Source organism: Malania oleifera, chromosome 7 (assembly GCF_029873635.1).
Source record: "Malania oleifera isolate guangnan ecotype guangnan chromosome 7, ASM2987363v1, whole genome shotgun sequence".
Classification (NCBI taxonomy): domain Eukaryota; kingdom Viridiplantae; phylum Streptophyta; class Magnoliopsida; order Santalales; family Ximeniaceae; genus Malania; species Malania oleifera.
Window position 1 is genome coordinate 29,137,439 of NC_080423.1, and position 24,922 is coordinate 29,162,360.

Consider the following 24,922-nt stretch of genomic DNA (forward strand, 5'->3'; position numbering starts at 1 on the left):
AAGAGGGTTTCGCATATTTTAAATAAAATAAATTCATGACTTCAGGCACCTGAGAATAAGTGTAGGCGCCTGAAGAATTTCCTGGGTGAAATTTCAACAGGTAGTAGTTGTTCGGTCTCCTGAGGTTTGGGATTTAGGCGTTTAAGGTACATTTAGGAGCCTGAGAATGTCTGCTCAGTCAACCGAAGTGCTTCAACTTCTGAACTTTCCTTATTTCTTTCATTTAAACCTTTCTAACTTATTTCCCTTATTATATAATGATTCAAGAATTTTTCTTATATCAAAATTTATGCTTAAGCTCAATATTCTCATTCCCAATTCTTTAACATTGTGAACCAAGCTTTTCAACATTAAGTTAGACAAATTTATACGTGTGTAGCATATATCATATCACCACATCACACATGGTTAAGTAGGCATAAAGTACATAATATCAATACACTTATATAATATGCTCAGATTGTATATTTTCTTTATGTCTCAATAAATTACGTCTTGTAGAACGGACATCCTACGATTTTAGCCAACAATTCCATCTTTGAATTTCATTTATGTATGGAGTCACTGTTATCTTTTATTTTCCACACTTGTTTGATTTTAACACCTATCCTTTTAAATGGACAATCAAATTTAATGTGTCCCTTATTTTTACATAATACGCAGGTGGTGTGAGCATACGGACCAGTGGAGGTACTAGCATAGAATTTTGACACTGTAATAAAATATCCCATGTATAGGTTCTTTCTTCTCCTATTTTCAATTCCATTGTAACCTATACGTTCTTTGTCTAAGGTCATTTTTTTGGAACCTAAGAGTTTGTCAAAATTTTCTTTTCCCTTAGTAAATGTGTAGATGATCTTAGCTTGATCCTCTATCTTTCTTTCTAGGTCTTGAATTTTTGGATTCTTTAAGCCTTTGCAAACAGCTTGTAATTTTACCAATTCATCAGTCACTTTGTTTGCTTTGCATTCAAGTTCAAATATTTTAAGATCTTTTGCATTATCACTTGAAATCTTAGATCTTAACTCTTTCAGCTCTTTTTCCATCATATCATTCTTGTTTTCTAGTGTTATGATTTTCATGTCCTTGTCTTTTTCAACATCAATTTTTGATTCTAAATCTTTCAGTGTTTCCTCATTCTTGGTTACTAATCTCTTAATCTCTAATTCCTTTTCAGGATTTTCTTTTTCCCAAGAAGTATGAGACTCTTGAAACTCTTCTAATTGTTTTGCTAAGTCTTTATTTCACTTTTCAACATTATTTTCTTTTTGGACATCTTTGTTAACATTTTAAGAGCCTTAGCAAGCCCCTTTTGTAATTCCTCATAAGATAACATGTTATCATTATTAGATTCATCATAATATTCACCACCAGAAGTATCACATGATGTATCACAGTCATTGCATGAATCATTTTGAGAATAATAGAATGGGTAGAGCGTACATCTTCATCAACCAATGCAACAAGGCCACATTTTTCTGCTACCTTATCATTTGAGTAAGGATCTTCCCAAGTAGAGTACTTCTTTCCTTTGGTCTCTCCAAATCTCCTATCGAGTTCTTCCCATATCTCCTTAGCACTTTGACATGTCTTGATTTCATGAAAAATATTAGTATCTAAACCAAGCAATAGAATGTTCATAGCATTAAAATTTATTTGCATTAATTTCATATCATTCTCATTCAGCTCATATTCAAATTTAGGAATTTCAACATTATCAATAATTTTAAGCCACTTAATTTTCTTTCACACACTTCTTATAAGTTTACCAACTACTTCTAGTTGCTCAATTACGTGTGAGTGTGGCAATCCTATCTATGTATCCAATATATTTGATTTAAAATATAATGCGGAAAATAAAGAGTAAAAGGAAAAGAGAAGACAAACGCGATTTTACAAGGTTCAGCCAACCCGGCCTACATCCTCGCCTTGAGCAACCATTCAGGGATTTACAAAGAACCCTGCTCCTTAAAGTGGGACGGAGCTTCCCGTACAATCCGCTGCTTACAAGAGGTACAACTTCCTCCTACTCTGCTGCTTACAAGAGACACAGCTCTCTCCTCACACACCGGTTCACACACCGAACCGTGTATACAATAGAATCTGTAAAATAACACTCAAAACAATGCTTCTAACAAAAGCTTGTGAGTGCAATTCAAATTCCTAACACATTAACATATGATATAACTTGAAGCTCGTGAATATATGAAAACGATACAATCGTTTTATAAATGATTATGCATCAACACACAAATCCCGATTTATTCAAAAACTCCCAAGTTAAAATATATTTGAAATACCTCGGAGTTAACTAGGGTTCTTGGTTCACTTTTGTAAAGATGCAAAAGTATGTTTGAAGTGAACTCGTTAACAAAATTTTTTTCTTGAAAACAAGCTTAATCAAAATCACAAATCTTTATTCCATGTATTCTATCACAAATTGAGAATATTAATTTTCAGAAAATATTCCTCAATTTAGAAATATAGTTATAAGTACCAAGGATATTTAATCATGCTTTAATATATCAAAATATAAATCCTTTGAAGAACACCCACTTGAATCAAAAATCAATCAACCAAGTTAAATAAGTTTTCTCAAGTAATAATCTTCTCAAAAATAAATTTTATATGAATTGATACACTCAAGATCAAAACTTTTCAATACTTAGTCAAGAACGAGCAATGAGATGAGAATTTCTTAAGAATATAAACTTGAAAGATCAAACCTCAATACTAGATTGAAGTAAGTAGAGTAAGCAAGTTCCCTTTGAGAATCTGAGTTGATTTTTTCAAGCTTAAAGATTAGAGATTGAGAAGTAAGCAATCGTATAGCACTAAGAGTAGATTTTCAACGGTCTCTCAACAAAGTGTGTTCTTTTCTTTCTTGTGTATCTCTACCACGTTCTAGGGTTTAGACATTTAATATATATAGTGTATGACCCTTAGGATTGATCTCAAACGTTGGATCAATCCAGATAGCTCGCGTGTTTTTAATAAAAATCTGATTTTTTAGGCTTTCCTGTAAGTTGAGGCAACCGAACTAGGGTTCAAGCTCCTGAAGTGACAACTTCAGGCGCCTGAGGTTCTAGGGTCAGGCGACCGGAGTACCTCTTTCAGGTTCAGTCTTTCCCATTTAATTCTTCAAGCGACTGCACTTAATCTTCAGGCTACCGAACTTATTCTTTAGGCTACTGAAGTAAAGTTCAGGCGATCAAACTCCCCTTTTTCTTAACTTTTCTTTTCTAAGTTAAAAATCAGCTTTGATTCTCTTCTTGAGTCTTTTATAAAACATATTTTTCAATGATTTGAAAACATTTCTAAGTTCATACAAGTTGCCTAATGATATACATGAAACCTAAAATCACTCTAAGTTATATTTGAGCTTCAAAATAAATCATATGACAATGTAAATACATAAGCTCTAAATACCCATTCCCAAGAGATTCATGAACTTTGCTGCTTGTATCTTGATTCTTGTACTCTTTGAGTTCCATGGTACTTGCCAAGATGTGTAAGCTTTACTTGAAGGCTTCCATGACTCATTATCTTTCCGTGCATACTTAATATAGTTCTTGTTCACAAACTCGATGCACAGATCAAATACCAAGTGATTTGTCATTATCGAAATAGGATTGGACTTGTAGAGTCAACACATTCCCAAGATGTTCTTGAACTCTGCCGCTTGCATCTTAATTCTTATACTCTTTGAGTTCCATGGATCTCACCAAGATATGTTAGCTTTACTTTATGGCTTCCATGACTCGTTATCTTTCCATACATGCTTAATATAGGTCCTATTCACAAACTCAATGCACAAATCAAATACCAAGTGATTTTTCATTATCAAAACCGGATTGGACTCGTAGAGTCAACACATTTCAAAAACCAAACCTCTAATCCACAGAAATTTTGACTTATCCAATCAACTAACGTTTCAAGTTCCCGTCTCTCTGCACAGAATCAAAAACCGTCAATGGTTTGCTGTAATTTTCCTGAAACTGTCGTCGTAGGAAAATCACATAAGACCGTCAATGGATTCCTGTTTCCAGCCTTTGAAACCAAAACCCAAGATTCTATCTACCTTCCAATAATGACTCGCTAGATTCATAATCTACCTATGTCCTACCCTCATCAAGATTCATTATACTTTGGTATTGTTATCCACTGAAATTTATAGAACCTAGCAACCTAGGCGCTGATACCAAACTATGACGACCCGAAAATTCTACCATATTTTTTTTTAAAAAAATATTCATAAAACTCTAATACCATATATAAACGACCTGACCACCCAAGTGGGTTACAAGTATAATTGTCTATAAGCTATACTACAACATAGTGGAAGCATAATATACATACATCCCATATAATACCAGAGTACTAATACCATCATAATACAATAGTACCTCTCCCAAAACCACTCATACAACCCAAGGTACATAAAACATAACCATACACAGATAAACATCACTATCTCACTAGCACTAACTTCAATCCCAAAAACACTAATCCTTCCCAAAGCTCTCTAAGCTCGTCTCCTTGGCTTTCCTAAAATGTTAAAAATTAAAGGAGTGAGACATCACTCAGTAAGACAGAATAAATTATTGATAGGGTGTGGCAACATGAGTTTTAAAGTATCATAACTCATTCATTTAATAAATAATTTAGCTGAGTAATCATTAAAACTGTATTCATATACATTTGCAATCATAATTTTTTCTCAAAAGTATGCAAGTGCTCAATACGTTTTCCTGGGTTCGAACCCAACATGTCTGTAAACATAGATTCATCATGTCTGTAATAAGGAACCAACCTGAGTGGACATTCATATATCAACATCATGTAAACACTCCACATGACCGGGTTGTGCGGCCCGAAGGCAAGACTTAACCATGGTTGGCCAACCAGGTTAAGTCAAACCAATTCTCATCTGTAGTATGTAACCTAGTCTGGACCCAGGGGCGGTCCACATCACTTTGCAGGCCCAATCGACTTTCAATGTTAACACTCTCCCTAAGTAGTGTGGTTGTACTAACTCATATCCTAGCAACGGTATCGTGCTCACAAATACATCACTGGTCCATTAGGGCTCTCATTTCCACAATTCCACAGTAATCTCAATATAAAAATTGTCATTTCATTCTCAATATAAAAAATATCATGTCTGTATAAATCACATTTCTCTATATCAAAATAACATGTCTGTATTTTCAATATTCCCATAAACTAGTATAAATCACATTTCTAATGCCACATAAATTTTAAGTAATATTTCATAAAATGATAATTGCTTGGACAAATATATAATAATACAAAACCAGTATTTTCAATGTCAAACACGTTAGAAAACCATATACAAAATCATCATTTTTCTCATGCTTTAAATTAATTAGTAATTTCCAAAATGTCTAACATACTTTATTCCCCTTACCTATTTACTAAGAAAGTGTCAGCAAGGATCCTAAACCAACACTTGCGGCATTCGGAGCACAAACTCCTGTATTTATATGCCTTAATTTAATCAGCTCAACTCCAAAATAATAACTATTTAACATTCCTAGGCCCACACACTCCTATTAACCAATTAAATTCTAAAAACAACAAACGTAATTCATTTTCTTACCTCAACCTTGGAATGGTGCTTAGGACCCCCAAACAGCTAATCTGCTCTGATTTAATTGCAGAGAAATGTCGCCAAGATCCCGAAATGACATTTCTCCTTCGATTCGGGCTTAAACCAAGAAAAAAATCGAAGAGAGAGAGAGAGAGAGAGAGAGAGAGAGAGAGAGAGAGAGAGAGAGAGAGAGAGAGAGAGAGGATACTACAACCCTAGGAGAGAGAGAGGGATAGGAGAGAAATTTTCCTTAAAAAATGAGTTAAAGCCTATTTATAGGTTTTGGACCCAGAGCAAAACCGTCAATAGTTTCCTAAAACTGTTGACGATTTAGTTTTTAGCCAAACCTTAATTCTACTATTTTACCCCTACTGAGCCTTAATAACTCAAAACCGTCGATGATTTTCTAAGCTCACCCAAAACCTTCAACGGTTTGGTCTACTACAAACCAAATTTCCTCCTTTCTAATTTACTTTTATTCTTATTATTTTCCAGGTCTCTACACAGAATGTAGTGATAGAGATATGCTACATGTTTCGTCAGGTTCGGAGTGCCTCACGAGTGATTCTTGGATCTTAGATTCCAGATGCTTTTATCTTAGAAAATGTTTTGACATCTATAGGTTAGTTTATACTGGTTGTATTTTGATGGAAAATAATATTTCATGCAAAATGTTTGTTATTGGAAATGTATGATGGTATTGTAAGAATCATATGTGATGTAAAGCATGAATCGGGTTTAAGGAAGAATGGTATTTCATTGGGAACTTTAAATTGTAATGGATATTGTTACGAGTATGAATGTGGAGAAATGAAAGTGTGTGAAGGTAACTTGATAGTAATGAAAGGGGAAAAAGTAGCAGGAAATATCTATGCACTGCAGGATATTACGGTTGTAGATGGAGTTGCAACTGTTGAATCAGAGTCAGATATCTTATGGCATATGCGCTTAAAGCATATGGGTGACTACATATAAGAAGATATTTGGGAACAAATGATAATAGTATCAGGGGATAGACATATGTATTTTGTGGGATTATCACGAAAGGTCTTGTGTGTACTTCATGTAGTAATTGAGGTGGAGAACCAGACCGGGAGAGAGATTCTCAAGTCAAAAATTGGAGCTGAGTACGCTTGTTTCATTCAAGAAGTTTTTTTAGTAGGGCAAGTTATATGCAGTGCTTGTAAGGTACTTCTTGGTGAAGTCAGTGAGTATGGAGAGTTTCTCGTGTGACCGATCTCCAAATGTATCACTAGACGGGAAAGTTGCAGGTAAATTGTGGGTAGGTTTTATGGTAGACTACTCGATTGTGAGTGGATGTCCATTGGTGCACTATTCTAGTGATGGAGGATCTAGGTTTGGCGTTATGTTCGGACAGTACACTTTTTTGGGGTATAAGAAAGGTGGGTGCAAGCTAGGTGATTGTACGGCAAACAAAGGGGTGATTAAGGACATGACTTTTGGTGATAAAGTCATAGGGCAACATACTCAAGTAAAGGAAGAGAAACAAATTCAAAAAAACTACAGTAGCATAAATCATATTAATGAGGTGGAGTCAGGGACTCAGGGCAGAAATGAGGGGAGTTCTATCTTGGGTCAACAATATCATGGTATGAATGGGTATGTGATGCTGATCGAGCAATAGAATCCAGGAAAAGATGACATAGTTCATATTGCAGGGAGTTTCAACTCGGGAGACCAGTAGAATCATGGTGGGCCCATATGCACTATCAGACCACTACTCAAGTGAGTTGGTGAGGCTTCCTGTTTGGAAGAGGGTAATAGGATGTCGTGGATTGATGTATCTATTGTGTGTGAATGACATGTTATTGGCTGGAAAGGCTTTGACAGAGGCTAATTAGTTGGAAACTCTATTGAAAGGTTTTGGCATGAATATGTTGGGTACGACCAAAATGGGTCTTAGTTTGCTAATTTGCATGGACAAAACTACAGGGAGATTGGAATTATCTTAGGATGGTTTTGTAGATACAACCAGAGAGAGATTGGTGTTATCTTAGAGTGGCTTTATGGATAGAACTGTAAGGAGAATTCGTTTGTTGTCTCAATGGGGTTCTATGGAGAATCAATATGGAATGTCTACTGTACGGTACCCCAAGGACAGGCTATGATGTCCATGATATGTCAAAGGTTCCCTATGATTATGCGATGGGGTGCTTCAGGAGGTAACAGAGTGAATGGTCAATTGTTAGTTTTATTGAAGACTATATAGGGGGCTTTGGTGATATAAGGCTTGCAGTAGCTTTTGTGTTTACTATTATGGGATGGTCTTATAGGAAGCCTAAGGTGAAGTCTTTGGTATTGCATTTACAACTGTATCGTGGTTGATGGCAGAATCTGAAACTTCCATCGACAAGTTAAAGCGGCGTTACTTGGACTTGGAGCATGTCTCCAAGTGTTAGAAGGGAGACGGTCCCAACCGAGCATTCCGAGTTCAAGGTGGAGCAGTCAGATATGTTTTTTTGGATTCTCCTAAGGGGTGTTTAAATGCCAAGGTGGAGATTGTTGTTTATAGTGTGGCTCTTATACTTCGAGGGTTTATAAATAGAGGGAAAAATACATATGGATGTATTCTTGGTGCAGAGCAACAGTAAAGACTCATTGACAAGTACCCTGTGCTCGTCGACAAGGAGATACCAAGAGCAAAAAAAACTTAGAGTTTAAAGACTCGTCGACGAGTGGTCTTCTCTGTCTCGTCGACGAGTGCCTTGTTCTCATCGACAAGTGCTTCTAGGCTGTGAAAATATTTGAATTTTGAATGTAAATGTTATGACAATTGAGGATTCGGAGGGAAGCCTTTGAGGGCTTGTTATATATATATATATATGCTTCTGGGCATATTTTGACATGCAAGAGAATGAGAAAGGGTGAGAGAAGGAGACAAGATCATTGTACTGTGTAATCTTTGATCTTCATAGTGAAATCTTATGTGTTCCCGTGGATGTAGGTTTCATCGAATTACGTAATTCTTTGTGTTGTTGCCTTTATTATTACTTTTTTTTTTCATATTATTATGGTTGTGGATATATTCTGTATTCACCATTTACATTGTATGCAAATGTATGATTGATTATTTTACAACAAAATTGTTATTCTGCTGTGCATTGTTGGAAGAGGCCCTATTTCCCAACATTAAATAATCACTTTAAAGCATGAATTTTAAATTCTACTTTTATATTTTATAAATTAAAAGTATGACATTTGCAAAGCAATATGGTGTGATTAAAGTAAAAAAAATATCAAAAAGGAAGATGATGCAAATATAATAAATTATCTATTACATAAAATTGACCAAAAAATAATAATATATGGTAACAGATCGGGATACTAGACCAAATAATGAAATAACTTAGATTGATAAATTGCTACAATTTTTATTTTTATTTTTTAAAAATTACATAGTAAAATTAGTTTCACATATTTTATTTAGTTTTCTTAAAAGTTTAACTAAAAATTTCATGGATTGTGTGACTAGAATTTTGTAATATAATATAGTATAATAGACCAAGCTAATAAAATATACTACCATTATTGTGGCTCAACAAATATGGCAGTGATTAACTTTAATTTAAAAAATAAAACAAAAAATAATACTTAAAATGAATAAACTAGAAACTAACAAAATTAGTTATTTCCATTTTTTCACAAAATAATAGACAAAAGCATGATGGCATTTGTATTCTATGATGATTTTATATATTAATTGCAATTTTCTTACTTTAAAGTGAACTCTAATTAAATTACAACTTTCTTAATTTGCCTTCTTTTTCTTCTTCTTCTTCTCTTGTAACTTTAACCCTAAATTATTTTAATGAAAAAACCCTAGTATGCAAAATTCGTTGTCTTTTTAAATTTTAAGCGAGTTAAGTGTCAATACTAAAAAAGTAAAAAATTCATGGCACATTACGGCAGTAAAGCATACAAATAAAGAGGGAAAGAAGGAAAATAAAATGGGAAATAAAATCCGAACCATACAGATACACTAAAATATCTCATTACAATTTTAGTACATAACTGCAAACATATATAAATAGTTAATAATCAAAGATAACCGTGTAAAATATAAATGGAACTTGAAATTAATTATTAAAATATTTAACTTGCGCAATGAGTGCACACACACATTAGTGAGTTCTTAATTCAATAACCAAATATTTATTAATCACAATTGGGGACATAGTAGTTGAAATTGAAAAAGAGACTCTTGTTTATCACAATTGTTGGGATACTATGACAATTTTTCAGAAATTAATTGCAATTTATTCACTTTTATATGAACGCTACATTAAATTACAACTTTCTTAAACATTCTATGTAACAAATTTGGCATATAAATTAATACTTATTTAGGAATATATCTTTTGAAAATTATTGATACAAACTTCAATCTAAATAATTTTAAAAAATATATATATATTTGGAAATTATATTAAAATAATTTTATTTTGAAAAATACTCAAAATGACTACTGCAACTACTACTACTACTATTAATAATAATAATAATAATAATAATAATAATAATAATAATAATAATAATAATAATAATATACCTCTCTTGAGAAATGAAATTATGAAAACCAAGGTGTGAAAAATATAAATTTAAGAATTCTAAGGGGAAGAAAGTGTGAATATTGAAAACGCATGGCAGGTTGCTGCAATAAAGCATTAAAAAAAAAAAAAAAGTAGAGAGGGAAAGAGGGAAAACGAAAAAGGAAAAGGAGGAGATATAACGATATGAAACCGGACCGCCACGTCTTCTCCCCTCTGCAAAAAACCCACCCGTTGGTTTTCTTTCCTTTCTGAGGGTTTGTCCGAAGAGTCCCGTCTCTCTCTCTCTCTCTCTCTCTCTCTCTCTCATGTTTAATTTCTCTCTGTTTCTGGGTTCAAACCGATTGAAGAACATATGATCATCAATAATATATATTTGTATTCCCCGATTTTCCAAAAATATTAAGAACACTTCCTCTGCAATTAGAGGTTTCTAAATTTAGTTTCTGTTCAACTGGAGAAAATGAAGTGCCGATTTTGAATCGAAGAACCAGTTCCTGGTGCGCAGTCCATTCGAAAAAATTACAGTGATTTTGATTCTGCATATCCTCTTTTTTCTCTCCCCTTCTCTTCTGTATTTCCTTACTTTTTCCCTTTTCGAGGAGAGGGGTTTTTGGTTTGAAAATATGTTAATAAAAAATAAATTTTTTCTCAATCATGAACTTGTGTTTCGGCTCCTTTACTTAATCGTGAATTACGTAATGCAGGGTTCGCAGAATCGGTGGTGGATTCAGGAAACTAGACTAACGGTCAAAAAAATTGAACTCCTATATGGGTCGTTTGTTCTTGTCATTTCTGCTGCTGTTTTTTCAAAATTGCCAGTCATGGAGTTGGTTCCAATCCTCTACCGAGACTCGTTTCGCTGAAAATCCTTCTGGGGCTAATGATATGTTTAAAGGTTCTGTTGCGGAATTCTCCATGGAAGGTCTCACTGACCGCAAAGGAATCAAACTGGTTGAGAATGCTAGACAGAAGTTGGTTGCCTCAAACTCTTGTTGGCAGAATGCTTATCGGAATCTCTTCGCCGGGTGTGCTGAAGTTATCGCTGTTGAAGAGAAGCGCTCTAAACTTGCTTGGTATCTCAGTGATTGCTTTCAAAAGGACTCGGGGAGGCCTCCTTTTCCTTCTTGTGACACAAGAACCGCCATGAAAAGATGTCTTGCAAAACTGGATGAAGATGAACGTAGGATCTATCTCGAATTCTATCTCGAAACAAACTCCATATGCCACCAGTTGCAGTGAGTGCTACCTTTCGTCTTCTTCTTCTTTCTACTTAGAATTAGGACATTTTCATGTGCTTTTTGTTCTAAGACCAAATGGTAATTTTTATTTCGATTGGATTGTTGCAGGACTAATGCGTTTAAGCATGAAACTGAGAGGCTGGTGAATGAACTTAAGAAGTCAGCCGAATTTGCAGAAGATAAACTAGAAAAAATAGAGGATAGGTCAGAGTTTCTATTAAAGAGTTCAAATCAAGTTCACGAATCTATAAGTTCGATCGATCTTCGTACGCAACAGTTGGCTCAATCGTCAAAGAAAGTAGAAGATCATATCGATGTTGTGCTGAAGCATTCAGAAGCAGTTTATGAGCAATCCAAGGGAATTGCAACTTCTCAAATGGAGTTGCGAGAAGGGCAAGTGAAAATGAAGGAAAAATTGGAAGAGGGGATGGAACTGCTTCATGTCTCGTACAAAAATTTGGGCCAAGGAATCGATAGCTTGAGGAACGAGGCTGTTCAAATTGAAGAGGAGATCAGTAGAGTTAGTGATGCCATGTCTATGAAGATGGAAAATCTGCAGAACAGGGCTGATGATATTGGGAACATGGCAGGAGTTTCTTTAGACAGACAAAGAGAACTTCTAGATGGGCAATCCACAGCCCTCCAAGGTCTTCAATCCCTTACTCAGTTTCAATCCCTGGCCCTGGAAGAGAGCAGGTAAAGAATTCAACAATTCATTTTATTAAAAATTAAAGGTTGGACTCATGAAAATTTGTCTAAATTAGCCATTTGATTTTTCAATGCATAATTACTACAGGGGCATTTTGCAACAAATGTCTGAGTTTGGCCGTAGACAACAAGAAGAGCTTCTTAGACGGCAAGAACAACTTCAACAAGCCCATGATCACCTAGTTGAAAACTCGAAGTCGATATTGGCTGCTCAGGTTGATATCTGAATCAGTTTCATCATTCATTCTTACTTTCACTGCTTGTATTATTTCTGTGAATGATAATCTCATTGGAAATTCTGGCTTTTTTATTTTCAGGAAGTTTTTGAATCAAAACAAGAAAGCATGTTTATGGCTTTAGACAAGCTCTTCACCTTGCACAATGCCATGCTGGCCGAATCACGATTAATTAAAGCTTTCTTCATTTACTCTTTATCGATCTTTTTAATTTACATGTTCACAAGTACAAAGCAGACATATACTGTGAGACCATGGCTTTACATTGGTTCGTATATCATCTTTCAACAAGTTGATTATAATTGTGCAAAAGCCTTTTTTTCTTTTCTTTTCTTTTATTCATTTATTTATTTATTTTTTACAGGGCTATGCGCTGCATTCCTAATTGAGTGTGCGATAATTCGGTTCACAGGGAATAACATTGAGCAGCAGACACGCGTTATTTCTTTGGTTAGAATGCTCTTTGTGTTTTTTGCTTCAGGTCAACTTCTACATGCCATTTATACATACAGGTTTGTGAAATACGGCTACCATTTTGGTGAAATTTAAATGAACAAATGCTTATCTCGATCGAATATCTAAAGGATTTCCTTGAAACAATGCAGGGATTATGATGTGTTAAACCACCAATTGCTACAAACACTAATTGAGAAGGTCAATACCATAGAAAGGAACAAAGAGTTGTCATGGGACATGGACGTGGAAAGCGACATAAACTGGTCCTCATGGATCGACTCAGAGTTGCCAGAAGATTTGAGCAATTTGGAAGACCCTGATTATACACCAGTAGAAGAAGTAGCGGAGAATTCGATATGCACTTCAAGGAGATATAATCTCCGGAATCGTCGTCGTTGAGAACAATTTTGTTTTGATGTTTTTATTATTCCTCCCTTGTGTACACTAACAGTAGTGATGTACTAGCAATATGTGGACTCTTACAAGTGCATTGAGGTCCTTTAGAAATTATTCGCAGCTAAATGTTTTGAATTTGTCTGCATTGGGAATCAGAAATGATGTATGGACATAGTTTAGTAGGTATTTAGAAATTCTCATATAGCAATTCTAATCATCTGCTTTCCCCTTTGTATCGTTTGTTTTTTTGTTTTCAGTGGACAAGAGTGCGTATGTTAGAATGTTGAATGATTTCATCAGGACCCTGTGCGGATTTAGGCGAGAAATATTTCATTTAGTAGAAGCACCTTTCTGCAGTTAATTTTGTTGGCAACAACTAAGCCAGAAATTTTGTAGAATCAATGCTTTTGATTGCTGGGGAAACTTCATTAGGAGAGGATACATGGTTTCCTACTCTTGAGTCTTGTCTTTGTTATTGGCTTCATTGAAGCTGGCATGCTGCAAGAGCTGCCAGGTGAAATGGCTGGAAGAGTGGTCTCGACCTTGATGAGGATGGTTGGTTTTATATATCAAGGATGAGCCCTTGCATTGAATAAAAGGGATTTTATTGCAAATTGATTTTGAGCAAGGAAAAAAATGTTGGGAAAAAAAAATAATATAGGAAACAATTCCCACAAGTAAATTAATGGAGTAAAGCAAATAATAAATAAAATGAGACACAAGAAAATTTAACGTGGTTCTCTCAAATGTTGAGATACGTCCACGGGACACGATGGTCCAAATCTACTAGCACCAAATTCGTATAAAGTGAGCAGAGAAGGTACAAGTCTTGCAAATACACAAAGGGGTGTATAACGAATAGAGCAAGATGAAAAAATCTCACCAATGTTGTGAACAAAGCTCCCAAACAACCAACCAAAAGAGCAAACCAGAGATATCCCAATATGTTGAAAATAACACTTAGCCGGAGTCACATGAAGAAAAGAGCAGCAACAGGTTGCCACAACAAAAATGAACGGCTGCTATACAGGCGTGAGGAGCAGCTACTGCAGGTGAAGAAGACGACTGGCGTGAGAAGTTGGGTGAGGTGCTACTGTGAGTGAAAAACGAAAAATGGAGAAAAAACAGAGGAGCGGCTTGATGCTCTTGGCCGAAAAATCCGAGTGGAGGGGCTACGCACCTGTGAGTGGAAAATTAGAGATTGGAGGTCAAAATTGGGGGTGGTCACTTGCTGCCGTATTCAATGCTGCGGCTGGAGAAAGACTCGCTCAGAATACCTGGGCATGTGTAGAAATGTACCAAATTTTGCTCCACTGGGAAGCCAACAAACCCAATTAAAACTCACATATTTTCAATGCATCGGGCCTATAGAGGGAAAACCCAACAAATCTCCCCCTCCCGACTTATAGGAACGACTCCACCAATCTTGCTAAAACTCAACACTTCACATACTTGTCCCTAAACAATACTTTTGTCATCATATCTAAACCATTATCTTTGGTGTGAATTTGTTCAAATGAATTGCACTTTGGCTATCACAATAAATAGCATACCTTTCTTGTTCCATCCCCAACTCTTTCAAGAATCTCTTCAACTAAAGCAATTCTTTGTAAACTTCCGTAATGGCAATAAACTCGGCTTCTGTAGTAGATAAAGCAACACATTTCTATAATTTAAATTGCCATGCCACAACTCCCCCTGTAAAAGTCATCAAATAACCCAAAGTTGATTTTCTAGAATCAACATCACTAACCATGTCGGCATCTGTGAATCCATAGAGCATAGATTTACCATTTCCAAAACACAAACACACCTTTGAAGTGTTTCTAAGGTATCGGAGAATCCATTTTACCACTAACCAATGTTCCTTTCCCGGATTAGAGAGAAACTGACTAACAACTCCAACGGCGTGAGCTAAATCCGCTCTTGTGCAAACCATTGCATACATTAAGGAACCAACAGCAAAAGCATAAGGAATTTTCTTCATCTCTTCCTTGTCTTTCTCATTTGTAGGACTTTGTTTTGTACTAAACTTGAAGTGACTGGCAAGTGGGCAACCAACGGGTTTTGCTTTATCCATATTGAAACTCTCAAGCACTTTTTCAATGTAACTTTCTTGAGGCAACCAAATTTGCCATTTTTCACAATCACAAATAATTCTTATACCAAGAATTTGCTTTTCTGGTCCCAAGTCTTTCATAGAAAAAGACTTGCTCAACTCCAACTTCAACTTGTCAATCTTGGAGGAGTCTTGTCCTACAACAAGCATATCATCAACATAAAGTAAGAAAATAATATCAGTACCATCCAAAAAAATTTTTCACAAACTTTTCTTGCATACAAACTTTTCTTTTACCATCTTCGAGGCGCTTGCTTCAATCCATACAAACTTTTCTTTAATTTGCTCACTAAATTCTCTTTCTCTTTTTGTTTGAAGTCTTCTAGTTGTTCCATGTAAATTTCCTTTTCCAAGTCACCATGTAAGAAAGCGATTTTCACATCTAGTTGCTCAACTTCTAAATTCAAATTTATTGTCATGCCAAGAACAACCCGAATAGATGACATTTTCACAACCGGTGAGAATATTTCATCAAAATCAATTCCCTTTTTCTGACCAAAGCCTTTTACCACAAGCCTAACCTTGTACTAAAGATTCTTTCCGTCATTTTTCAACCTAAATACCCATTTGTTTTTCAAAGATTTCTTTCCAAGAGGAATTTTAACCAAATCATAAGTATGATTGTCAACTATGGACTTAATTTCCTCTTGCATAGCCTCCATCCATTCAGCTTTATTTTCATGGTTCATGGCTTCTTGATAGCTTTCGAGCTCCCCTTGATCAGTTAGAGTAACATAATCACTTTATGGATATTTAGTTGAAGGTCTTGGCTCTTTTGAATACCTTCTCAATGGAGCTTGCTCTTGAACTTGTTGCTCCCCCTCATTTTCGTCTTCAACATCACTAGGAATTTCATCATTTCCATCATCTTCAAGAGGTGGATGAACATCTTTCATATTTTCGTCATATGCCAAAGGTGGAGAAGATTACTCTAAGTCAACAAAATCATTCTCATTAGATTGTGGTTGCTCAACCGTGCCAAAATCTTCAATTGTTTGATCTTCAAAAAATACAACATTCCAGCTTCTAACAACTTTCTTGTCAACTGGATCCCACAATCTATATCCAAATTCATCATGTCTATAGCCAAGAAAAATACATTGCATTGTCTTGTCATCAAGTTTGGATCTTTTATTTTTTGGAATGTGAACAAATGCATGACAACCAAACACTTTTAAGTGATCATAAGTGACATCCTTACCTTTCCAATTTTTTTCGGGAACTTCACCAAGTAAAGGAGTTGAAGGAGAAAATTTGATCATGTCCACGACCGTCCTCATTGCTTCACCCAAAAATGATTTTGGCAACTTCACATGAGAGAACATACATCTCATTCTCTCCAGTATAGTGAGGTTCATCCTTTCGGCAATTCCATTTTCCTGAGGGGTTGACGGTCTTTTGATGTCTAATGCCTTGACTATAACAATATGCATCAAATGGGCCAATGTACTCTCCATCATTATCCAAGCGCACACATTTCACCTTCTTTCCAGTATCCCTCTCAACTTTAACCTGAAAATGCTTAAACACTTCTAAAACTTGATCTTTAGTCTTCAAAGTGTAAGCCCAAAATTTTCTTGAACAATCATTAATGAAAGTAAAAAAATAAAGTACACCACCATGAGATTTAACTTTCAAATGACCACATACATTGGAATGTATCAAATCTAGAACATTACATTTTTTAGTAACAAACTTTGTACGAAAAGGAGCTCTATGTTGCTTACCGGCCAAACAATGAACCCAAGCTTTAAGAGGGGTACCTTTCATCCTAGGTAGAAGCTTCTTTTTGAACAAAAATTGCATTCCTTTTTCACTCATGTATCCAAGCCGCTTATGCCAAAAATCAGTGGAAGAGTGACTCTCAATTGCATTCACATTACCATTAGCAATTTTACCTTGCATCATGTATAGTGAACTAGTCTTCTTGCCTTTAGCCACCACCAAATTACCCTTTGTGAGCTTCCATTTTCCATCACCAAAATGGTTGTCAAACCCTTCATCATCAAGTTTTCCAGTAGATATCAAATTTAGTCAAATGTCGGGTACATGTCTCACGTCTTTGAGCACCAACTTACATACAAGATTTGTTTCCAAGCTAGCATTTCCCATGCCAATATTTTTTGGCAAACCTTCATTTCCCATCCGAACAACTCCATAACTTCCTTTGGAATAAGAAGTGAAGAAATCTTCCTAAGAAGTGACATGGAATGACGCACCGGAATCAATAACCCAATTAGTCTCTTGACTTGTCAAATTAATGCAACTTTCATCACAAACAACCATAAGATCACCATCAGATGCAACTGAAGTTGTGTCTTCATGTTTTTTCTTAAAATTTTTCTCTTTGTTTTGCTCCTTGAATTTTATTTTTTCACACTCCTGCTTCATATGCCCTTTCTTATGACAACAGTTGCACTCAATTTTCGAAATTGAGCTAGACCGACCTCTTGATTTATCATTACGGTGAGAAGATCTACTTTTGCTCCTACCTTTCCCCCGATTTTCTGTCACAAGTGCCTCTGAATGAGAAGATCCAACTGATTTTCTTCTAATATCTTCATTCAACAAGCTGCTAGTTACTTGGTTCATAGTAACAATTCCATTGGGAGCCAAATTACTAACTGTCACAACCAAAATTTCCCAACTTTTCAATAAAGAGCTAAGAAGCATTAGGGCCTACAACTCATCATCAAAAACTATTTTCATTGTAGCAAGTTGATTGATAATATTTTTATATATTTCATCTCATTCAATTGCTCGGTAATAAGACCACCATCTTTATATTTCAAGTTCACCAATTTTCAAAAAATAAAGCTTTATTTGTAGCCGACTTTCTATCATAAAGACCCTCCATTTTTTTCCACAATTCATGTGCTGAAGTTTCGATAGAAACATGATGAAAAACACTATCATCAATCCATTGACGAATGACACCAACGACTTTTTCTATTGAGCATATTCCACTCATCATCACTCTTATCTTTAGGCTTTCGGATATCACCCTCAATAGGTCCATCCAAATCTTCACAAAATAAAAGATCTTGCATTTTTGTTTTCCAAGCTACCCAATTGCTTCCATTAAAGCTAATCATACGACCAACATTACCATCCATGATTTACACAAACCTAATGAGTCCAAATAACACAGCTCTGATACCACTTGTTGGGAAAAAAAAATTATATACGAAACAATTCCCACAAGTAATTCAATGGAGTAATGCAAATAATAAATAAAATAAGACACGAAATTTTAACGTGGTTCCCTCAAATGTTGAGGTACGTCCACGAGACACGATGGTTTGTTAACTTTTTTGTCAAATCCCTGTTTTGATAATGACAAACCACAGTATCTCATCTATGTGCTTTAAGTATTTGAGCAGATTTATGTTTTAACTAGCACAGATGATGATGTAAAGTGGAAGCCGTAAGAGCACCTGAACGAGCATATCCCAGCGTATTCCATGAAATTGCAAAGGAGCCACGCACGAAGATCGACTTATTTTTCAAGTTGTATTATATTTATCATTTTGGGTCTATAATCTTATATGGTCTGTTATAATTAATGCATTGCATGCATGATAGGACTGATAAGCTCAAATGACCATAGGGATCCAAATGACCTTAGGGCACCCTTCACATAAAAAGTCTCCTATAACTTAGAAATGAAAATTATTTGAGAAGGGGTGACTTTATATAGAAATTAAAACTTAAATGCACAGTTTTTGTATGTTCGGTCGACCGTACCAAAATATACAAAACACCTTCGGTCGACCAAACCTTGTCAGGGTTGACTGTTGACCACTTGGTCGACCAAACCCAACCAAGCTTAGCTTGGTCGATCAAACTGGTATGTGGTCGTCAATTTAACCACACTACGGTTGATCGAACTTTTTTAAGTTAATATTGCTTGGTCGATCGAACGTACCTGGGTCAAAATTTGACCCTTCGATCGACCGACCCAAAATGAGCTTCAACGCTTTGGTCAATCGAACATTCTCAGGAGAAGCCCCAACCATCTAGTCGACCAAACTTCCTAGTTCAAAATGATATGGTCGACCGAACCGCGCGGATTTGGGAAATCCCCTTCAAAATCTCAAGATGGTCGACCATCTTCTTAGGTCATTTTTTAACTGGTTGACCGAATTAGGACACTCGGTCAATCAAACCTTAAGTTCAGTCGATCGACCCTCTCGAGTTGTTGAATTTTTACCGTGAGTTAAACTAGGTTAACTTTAATTAATCTTACTTAATCTTTTTCAAAAATACCCAGTGTGTTTCCAATGACTATATTTTTTTCCAAATTCTATATATAACCATTCATTTTCAAAAATTAAGCATCATAAGGATTTGAGATTAAGAAAAATTCTCTAAAAATATTTTTGTCCAAATTTCTATATTTTCTTATCTCTTCAATCCTATTGCAAAAATCTACCTCCTATACTCATCTAGTTATTTATCTTGAAAGAAGTTAGTATTCTTTTTACTCTTTGCATAGGCTAAACTCTCCCTAGTTTTTATTTGATTACGTGTTGATATTTGGAGACCTAGCTAAGGTTTTTTCCATAATATTTCTTTCATATATATTTGATTGGGAAAAACCCTTGTGTAGCTTAAGATCTTGCATCCTCATTGCAAGTATCATAAGCTTGATTTGTGCTTTGACAACAACATCTTTATCAAGCTTAAAAACCCTATTATTTACTGTGCTCCATATTTAAGAAATATTTATGTGATATTTGTTTAGGTTTATAGAGACTATTTGATTGTGCACACAAGAAGCATATTAGCTTGATATCAAAAGTCTCACTCTCACATATGCACATTAATATACATCCTACTGTGAATTAACACTTAGTTAACAAAATCTCACTTGAGCTTAATATCCTATCATATATGAGTGCATTATTTGATTGAGCATATTGGTGCAAATCTGCTTAGTGTAAGAAGCACTTTGCTTGTAATTAATTTTCATATCATTTGTATTCTAGGCGTGGGGTTGAAGAGGGAGACTAACCCTATTGAATAGTCTCGAATTGGCTTAGACCCGGTTAGGAAAGTTAGGTGCACCATTCTAGTAAGGTGTAGGTTGAGGTCAGCCTCACTAATTAACCTGATTAGAACTAGTGCCGCTCCACCCGTTAAGTGAGCATTAGTAGAATCCTCGGGCTTGCAAGCTAGAGGCAGGGACATAGGCACAGTTGGCCGAACCTCAATAACATATTGTGTGCGCACTTTACTTTTCTGTAATTTATTTTCTGCACGTGTATGTTATTTTATGAATGTTACGCATGATTTAATTTTTACATATTATCTGCGCATTTGGGTTTATGTGTATATAGAAAGACCCTAGGTTGTGAAATACTTTTGTTGGATTAGCTAAACCTAGGACAAAATTTAAATACCCAATTCACCCCCCATCTTGGGAATATACCAAGGCTAACATGGTCCAAATCCATTATTACCAAATTCATACAAAGTGGGCACAAAAGGCACAAGCCTTACAATCACACAAAGGGGTGTATAACAAATATAGCAAGATGAAAAGATCTCACCAATATTGTGAATAAATCTCCTAAACAACCAACCAAAAGAACAAACTAGAGATATCCCAATATGCTGAAAATAATACGTTGCCAGAGTCACTCAAAGAAAAGAGCAGCGGCAGTTGTTGCAACAAAAATGACTAGCTGTTATACAGGTGTAAGGAGCAGCTATTACAGGTGAAGAAGACAACCAGCGTGAGGAGTTGGATGAGGTGCTGTTGTGAGTGAAAAATGAAAAATGGAGAAAAAACAGAGGAACGACTTGCTGCCCTTGGCCAAAAAATCTGAGTGGAGGGGTTGCGCGACTGTGTGTGGAAAATCAGAGAGTGGAGGTCAAAATTGGGGGTGGCCACTTGCTGTTGTATTTAATGTTGCGACTGGAGAAAAACTCACCCGAAATACCAAGGCACGCACAAACATGCTCCAATTTTTGCTCCACTGGGAATCCAACAAACCCAATTAAAATTCACCCATTTTCAATGCATCGGGCCCCACAAGGAGGGAAAAGCCAATAAAAAAAACATGGAAAGTTAGAATTGAGCTCTCGACTATTCTAATTAGATCCAGTGCATAGACCAGATTATCACTCTTTTTCGGTCTCATTATGATCTGATGAATCTAAAACTATAAATAAATAAAAAAATCACACGACAAAGCAAGCACATGGATAGTTTGAGAGTAAAACTGTAAAGTGCCAATTTTGAAGCTCCGTTATCTTGTATTCATTCCATTCAAAGTCACAATGAATTTTATTTCTCCTATGATCTTTTTCCCCTTCTCTTACATTTTTCTTTACTTTTGTCTCCTTTAGAAGGGGTAACAGTAGCTTTTTTTCTTGATCATGAAATTGTGTTTCCTCTCCTTTGCACCATTTTTTTTTTTTTCCACTAGACAAAGAACATGCATGCTATAATGTTTAATGAAAATGAAGAAGAAAAAGTTCGAAGTACTCATAAGACAGCTGCAACAAGTATAATTCAAGACCCAAGTGGAAATGTCAAGATAAATTTTCAATCATTATTAACAAAGAGTAGAAGTCTAGGACAATCAAGTTCAAGACAGTCTGAAGTCCCATAAAGAAGAAGCATTCAAGTATCTATAATGAGCCCAACAAATATTACAATTACAAACTTAAAGGGATCAATTTTGAACCAGAAGTTCAGTATTTTGAAGAATCCATCTCACCAACCATGCCTCAAGCTTTAGATGAAGATTAAAGAAAAGCCTTAAGAAGAAAGAAAAAATTTACTAGTTATAAGTAAAAAATTTGAACCTGATATGGAAATCCTTCGAGAATACTATAAACATAAGCTTAATAAAAAGAATAGAGAAATTTTTTTTCAATAAATATAATAAAGAAGAAAGAGAAAAAATAAAAGTTGATTGGTTAGAAGATATGCAAAAAACTCAAGAATATTTTGTTTTTCAAGTATTTGAAGGACAGACAAACAGTCAATGTTATTCATGATAATAAAAAGAATTGGAAAATGTTAAATAATAATAATGTATCGTCAATACATCCGCCATCAGATTCTTTCAAAATTGATTATAAAGGAACAAAAGTAATAGCATCACCCTATAAAGAAGTTAAAGAAGGAAACAATGAATTTGATCAAATAATTAGTCAAAATAATTATACAAATCAAATATTACAAACTATTGCAAACAAATCTTCAAGAATTGAGAATATTTTAGAAGAATCATTAGAAGTCATGATCAATAGTACCTTTGAAAAGGGTGAATCAAGTAAAATAGTTAAAAAAACAAGAGCTATATAAACCATTTACAATTCAAGACAATATCAAATTCAATTTAGATTCTAAAAATGAGCAAACTATGAAAAAGATTGAAGAACTACTTAAAAATACAAAAATAATAATACTTTAACAAAAGTAGAAGCTATTCATGATCTAGAAAAGACATTTAATCAATATGACAATGATTTCGAAATCAATAAATTAAGAAATTCTCATTCATGGAAAATAAGAGCAATAGAATTTTGTTAGCTTTACTGTAATCCTAAGAGGGGGGGTGAATTGGTATTTTGAAATTTCTTCCCTAGGTCAATCAACTAGCAGCAGTATTACACAACTGTAGGGTCAATCTAGTGCGGATAAAATAAATCAATGTATTCAACTGAAATTAAATTACACAAGTAAACTAATTTAGCATGCACAATAAAACAGTAAAGAGAGATAACACTAGTATGTTATCGAGGTTCGGCAAAAGTGCCTATGTTCCCGTCATAGCTCACGAGCATAAGGATTGCTTTAAGGATCACTTAACGGGTGGAGTGACACCTAAATACAATCAAGTCAATTAGCACAGGGCTGACCTCAATCTTTACAACCAATCCTTCCGGGCTGGATTAACACCCCCTCAGGCCACGCCTGGAATACAACTAATTTTCAATACAAGATGCGTACAAATATTATGCTTCTCAATCAAGAAGATTTGTACCAGTAATAATCAAAGCACACCAATAATGTAAGAACAATAAAGTCAATTCTATATGTGTGCAACCAACACTTAACAAATGTCTATATTCAATCGAGCACATGAGTGTATCAACAAGCTAATCTTTGAAACAACGTATAGATGCAAATCTCAATAACGATTTAGGGTTTCAAAGATTTTCACAAAGAGTAATCAGAATATCTTAAAAATATTTTCTCAATATCAAATCACAAAGAGATATTAAAAAATGAGCTTGTGAAAAGATTTTTTTCACAATCAAAAATATGAGCTAAGGTGTCTTGCAATATGAATGCTAAGACCCATAAGCTTTAAGTTTTCCCACACAAAAGATTTATTAAATTAAATCTGGGGAGGAAACTAAGCTCAACCCTCAATCCGAAAATCAAATATACAATAAACAAATGAGGGTTTTTAGCAACAACCAACAATGAATAATCACTCAAGGATATTCTCACATGACTAAATTTTTCAAAAGAATAGTAGTATATGAGTATATAGACTTTGTATGAAAGAATGGGCTTTGAAAATTTTCAGAGAATTTGTTGCTAATCAATTTTCTAATTCATTGCTAATCAAAGCAAATGAACCCCTATATATAGACTTGCTCAATTTTATAACCATTGGGGATACATAGGGTATTATTAAATTTGTTTTAAAAATGTTTGGGAAAAATAACCCTGTTTAACCCCTCTTAACCCTGGTAAAAATTTGTGCAACCCGAGAGTTTCAGGCGCCTGGCCTGTGGTTCGGTCACTCGAACAAACACATGAGAAAAAATATGTTTTTTTATGTTTGGGTGCCCTAGGAAGAGAACAATTTGCTTAACCAAAGCGATTTTCCAAAAGTTTGAGATTTGGTCGCTCGGTATCAAGTTCGGTTTATCAAACTTGCATGTTCGGTAGCCTGAGGCAGTTTTGAACGTGAAAGTTTGGCCTACCAAGTTGGTGGAAAAGGTCAGAATAAGGATTCGATTGACCGAGGACGCTACAGTCCTTTCGATTCGGTCGCTTGAAACCAAGTCAACTCACTAACCATTCAACGGTTTGGTCAACTGAGGTATTTTGAACACCAAGGTTCGGTCGCCCAAAACCTTACTATTTTAGCCCTTTAAGTCCTATTTCAATTTAATAGGTTCCCCTGATAGTATATGTGATATTGGAGACTAACTTAAGTGTAAGGTTTTGTTCCTACATGCATGATATGCATTCATTATTATAGACTTTTCCTATATTACTATTATAGACCCTAAATGAAGATAATATAAATTACAACAAATTATCTTCTAGTTCTTTATTCTTCAAATCTTCACATGCCATCAAATGATCTTGCTAATATGAACCTGCACACAAACTTGATAGACATTAAATACTTGATTATTTGTCATAATAAAAATAGGGTATGACCTATAAGGTTAACATTCTCTCCCTTTTTGATGATGACAAATACATTATATAAAAATGGGTACAACCTTGAAAGGCTCTCCTTGTCAATATGCACAAGGGATATGTAAAGATTTGAAAAATTCAAACATTTTCCTAAGATACCCAATTTTGCCTAAGT

General features: G+C 35.0%; 1 protein-coding gene across 1 annotated transcript; it reads left to right on the plus strand.

Annotated features, from left to right (window-relative positions):
• Positions 1–10,587: 10,587 nt before the first annotated feature.
• Positions 10,588–13,222, plus strand: LOC131160800 (protein GAMETE EXPRESSED 1). The gene is made up of 7 exons (XM_058116682.1): positions 10,588–10,682; positions 10,890–11,420; positions 11,532–12,119; positions 12,220–12,346; positions 12,449–12,635; positions 12,732–12,879; positions 12,973–13,222. Exons 2-7 carry the CDS (start codon positions 10,954–10,956, stop codon positions 13,220–13,222), a joined length of 1,767 nt encoding a protein of 588 aa, XP_057972665.1. The 5' UTR covers positions 10,588–10,682; positions 10,890–10,953.
• Positions 13,223–24,922: the final 11,700 nt, after the last annotated feature.

What these genes read in the sequence shown, in the direction of transcription:
- LOC131160800 (XM_058116682.1), top strand. Translation starts at nt 10,954, where the DNA reads ATGGGTCGTTTGTTCTTGTCATTTCTGCTGCTGTTTTTTCAAAATTGC. An exon ending in CTGGCCCTGGAAGAGAGCAG is followed by an intron (nt 12,120 to 12,219) that starts GTAAAGAATTCA and finishes TAATTACTACAG; the next exon opens with GGGCATTTTGCAACAAATGT. An exon ending in CATGCCATTTATACATACAG is followed by an intron (nt 12,880 to 12,972) that starts GTTTGTGAAATA and finishes GAAACAATGCAG; the next exon opens with GGATTATGATGTGTTAAACC.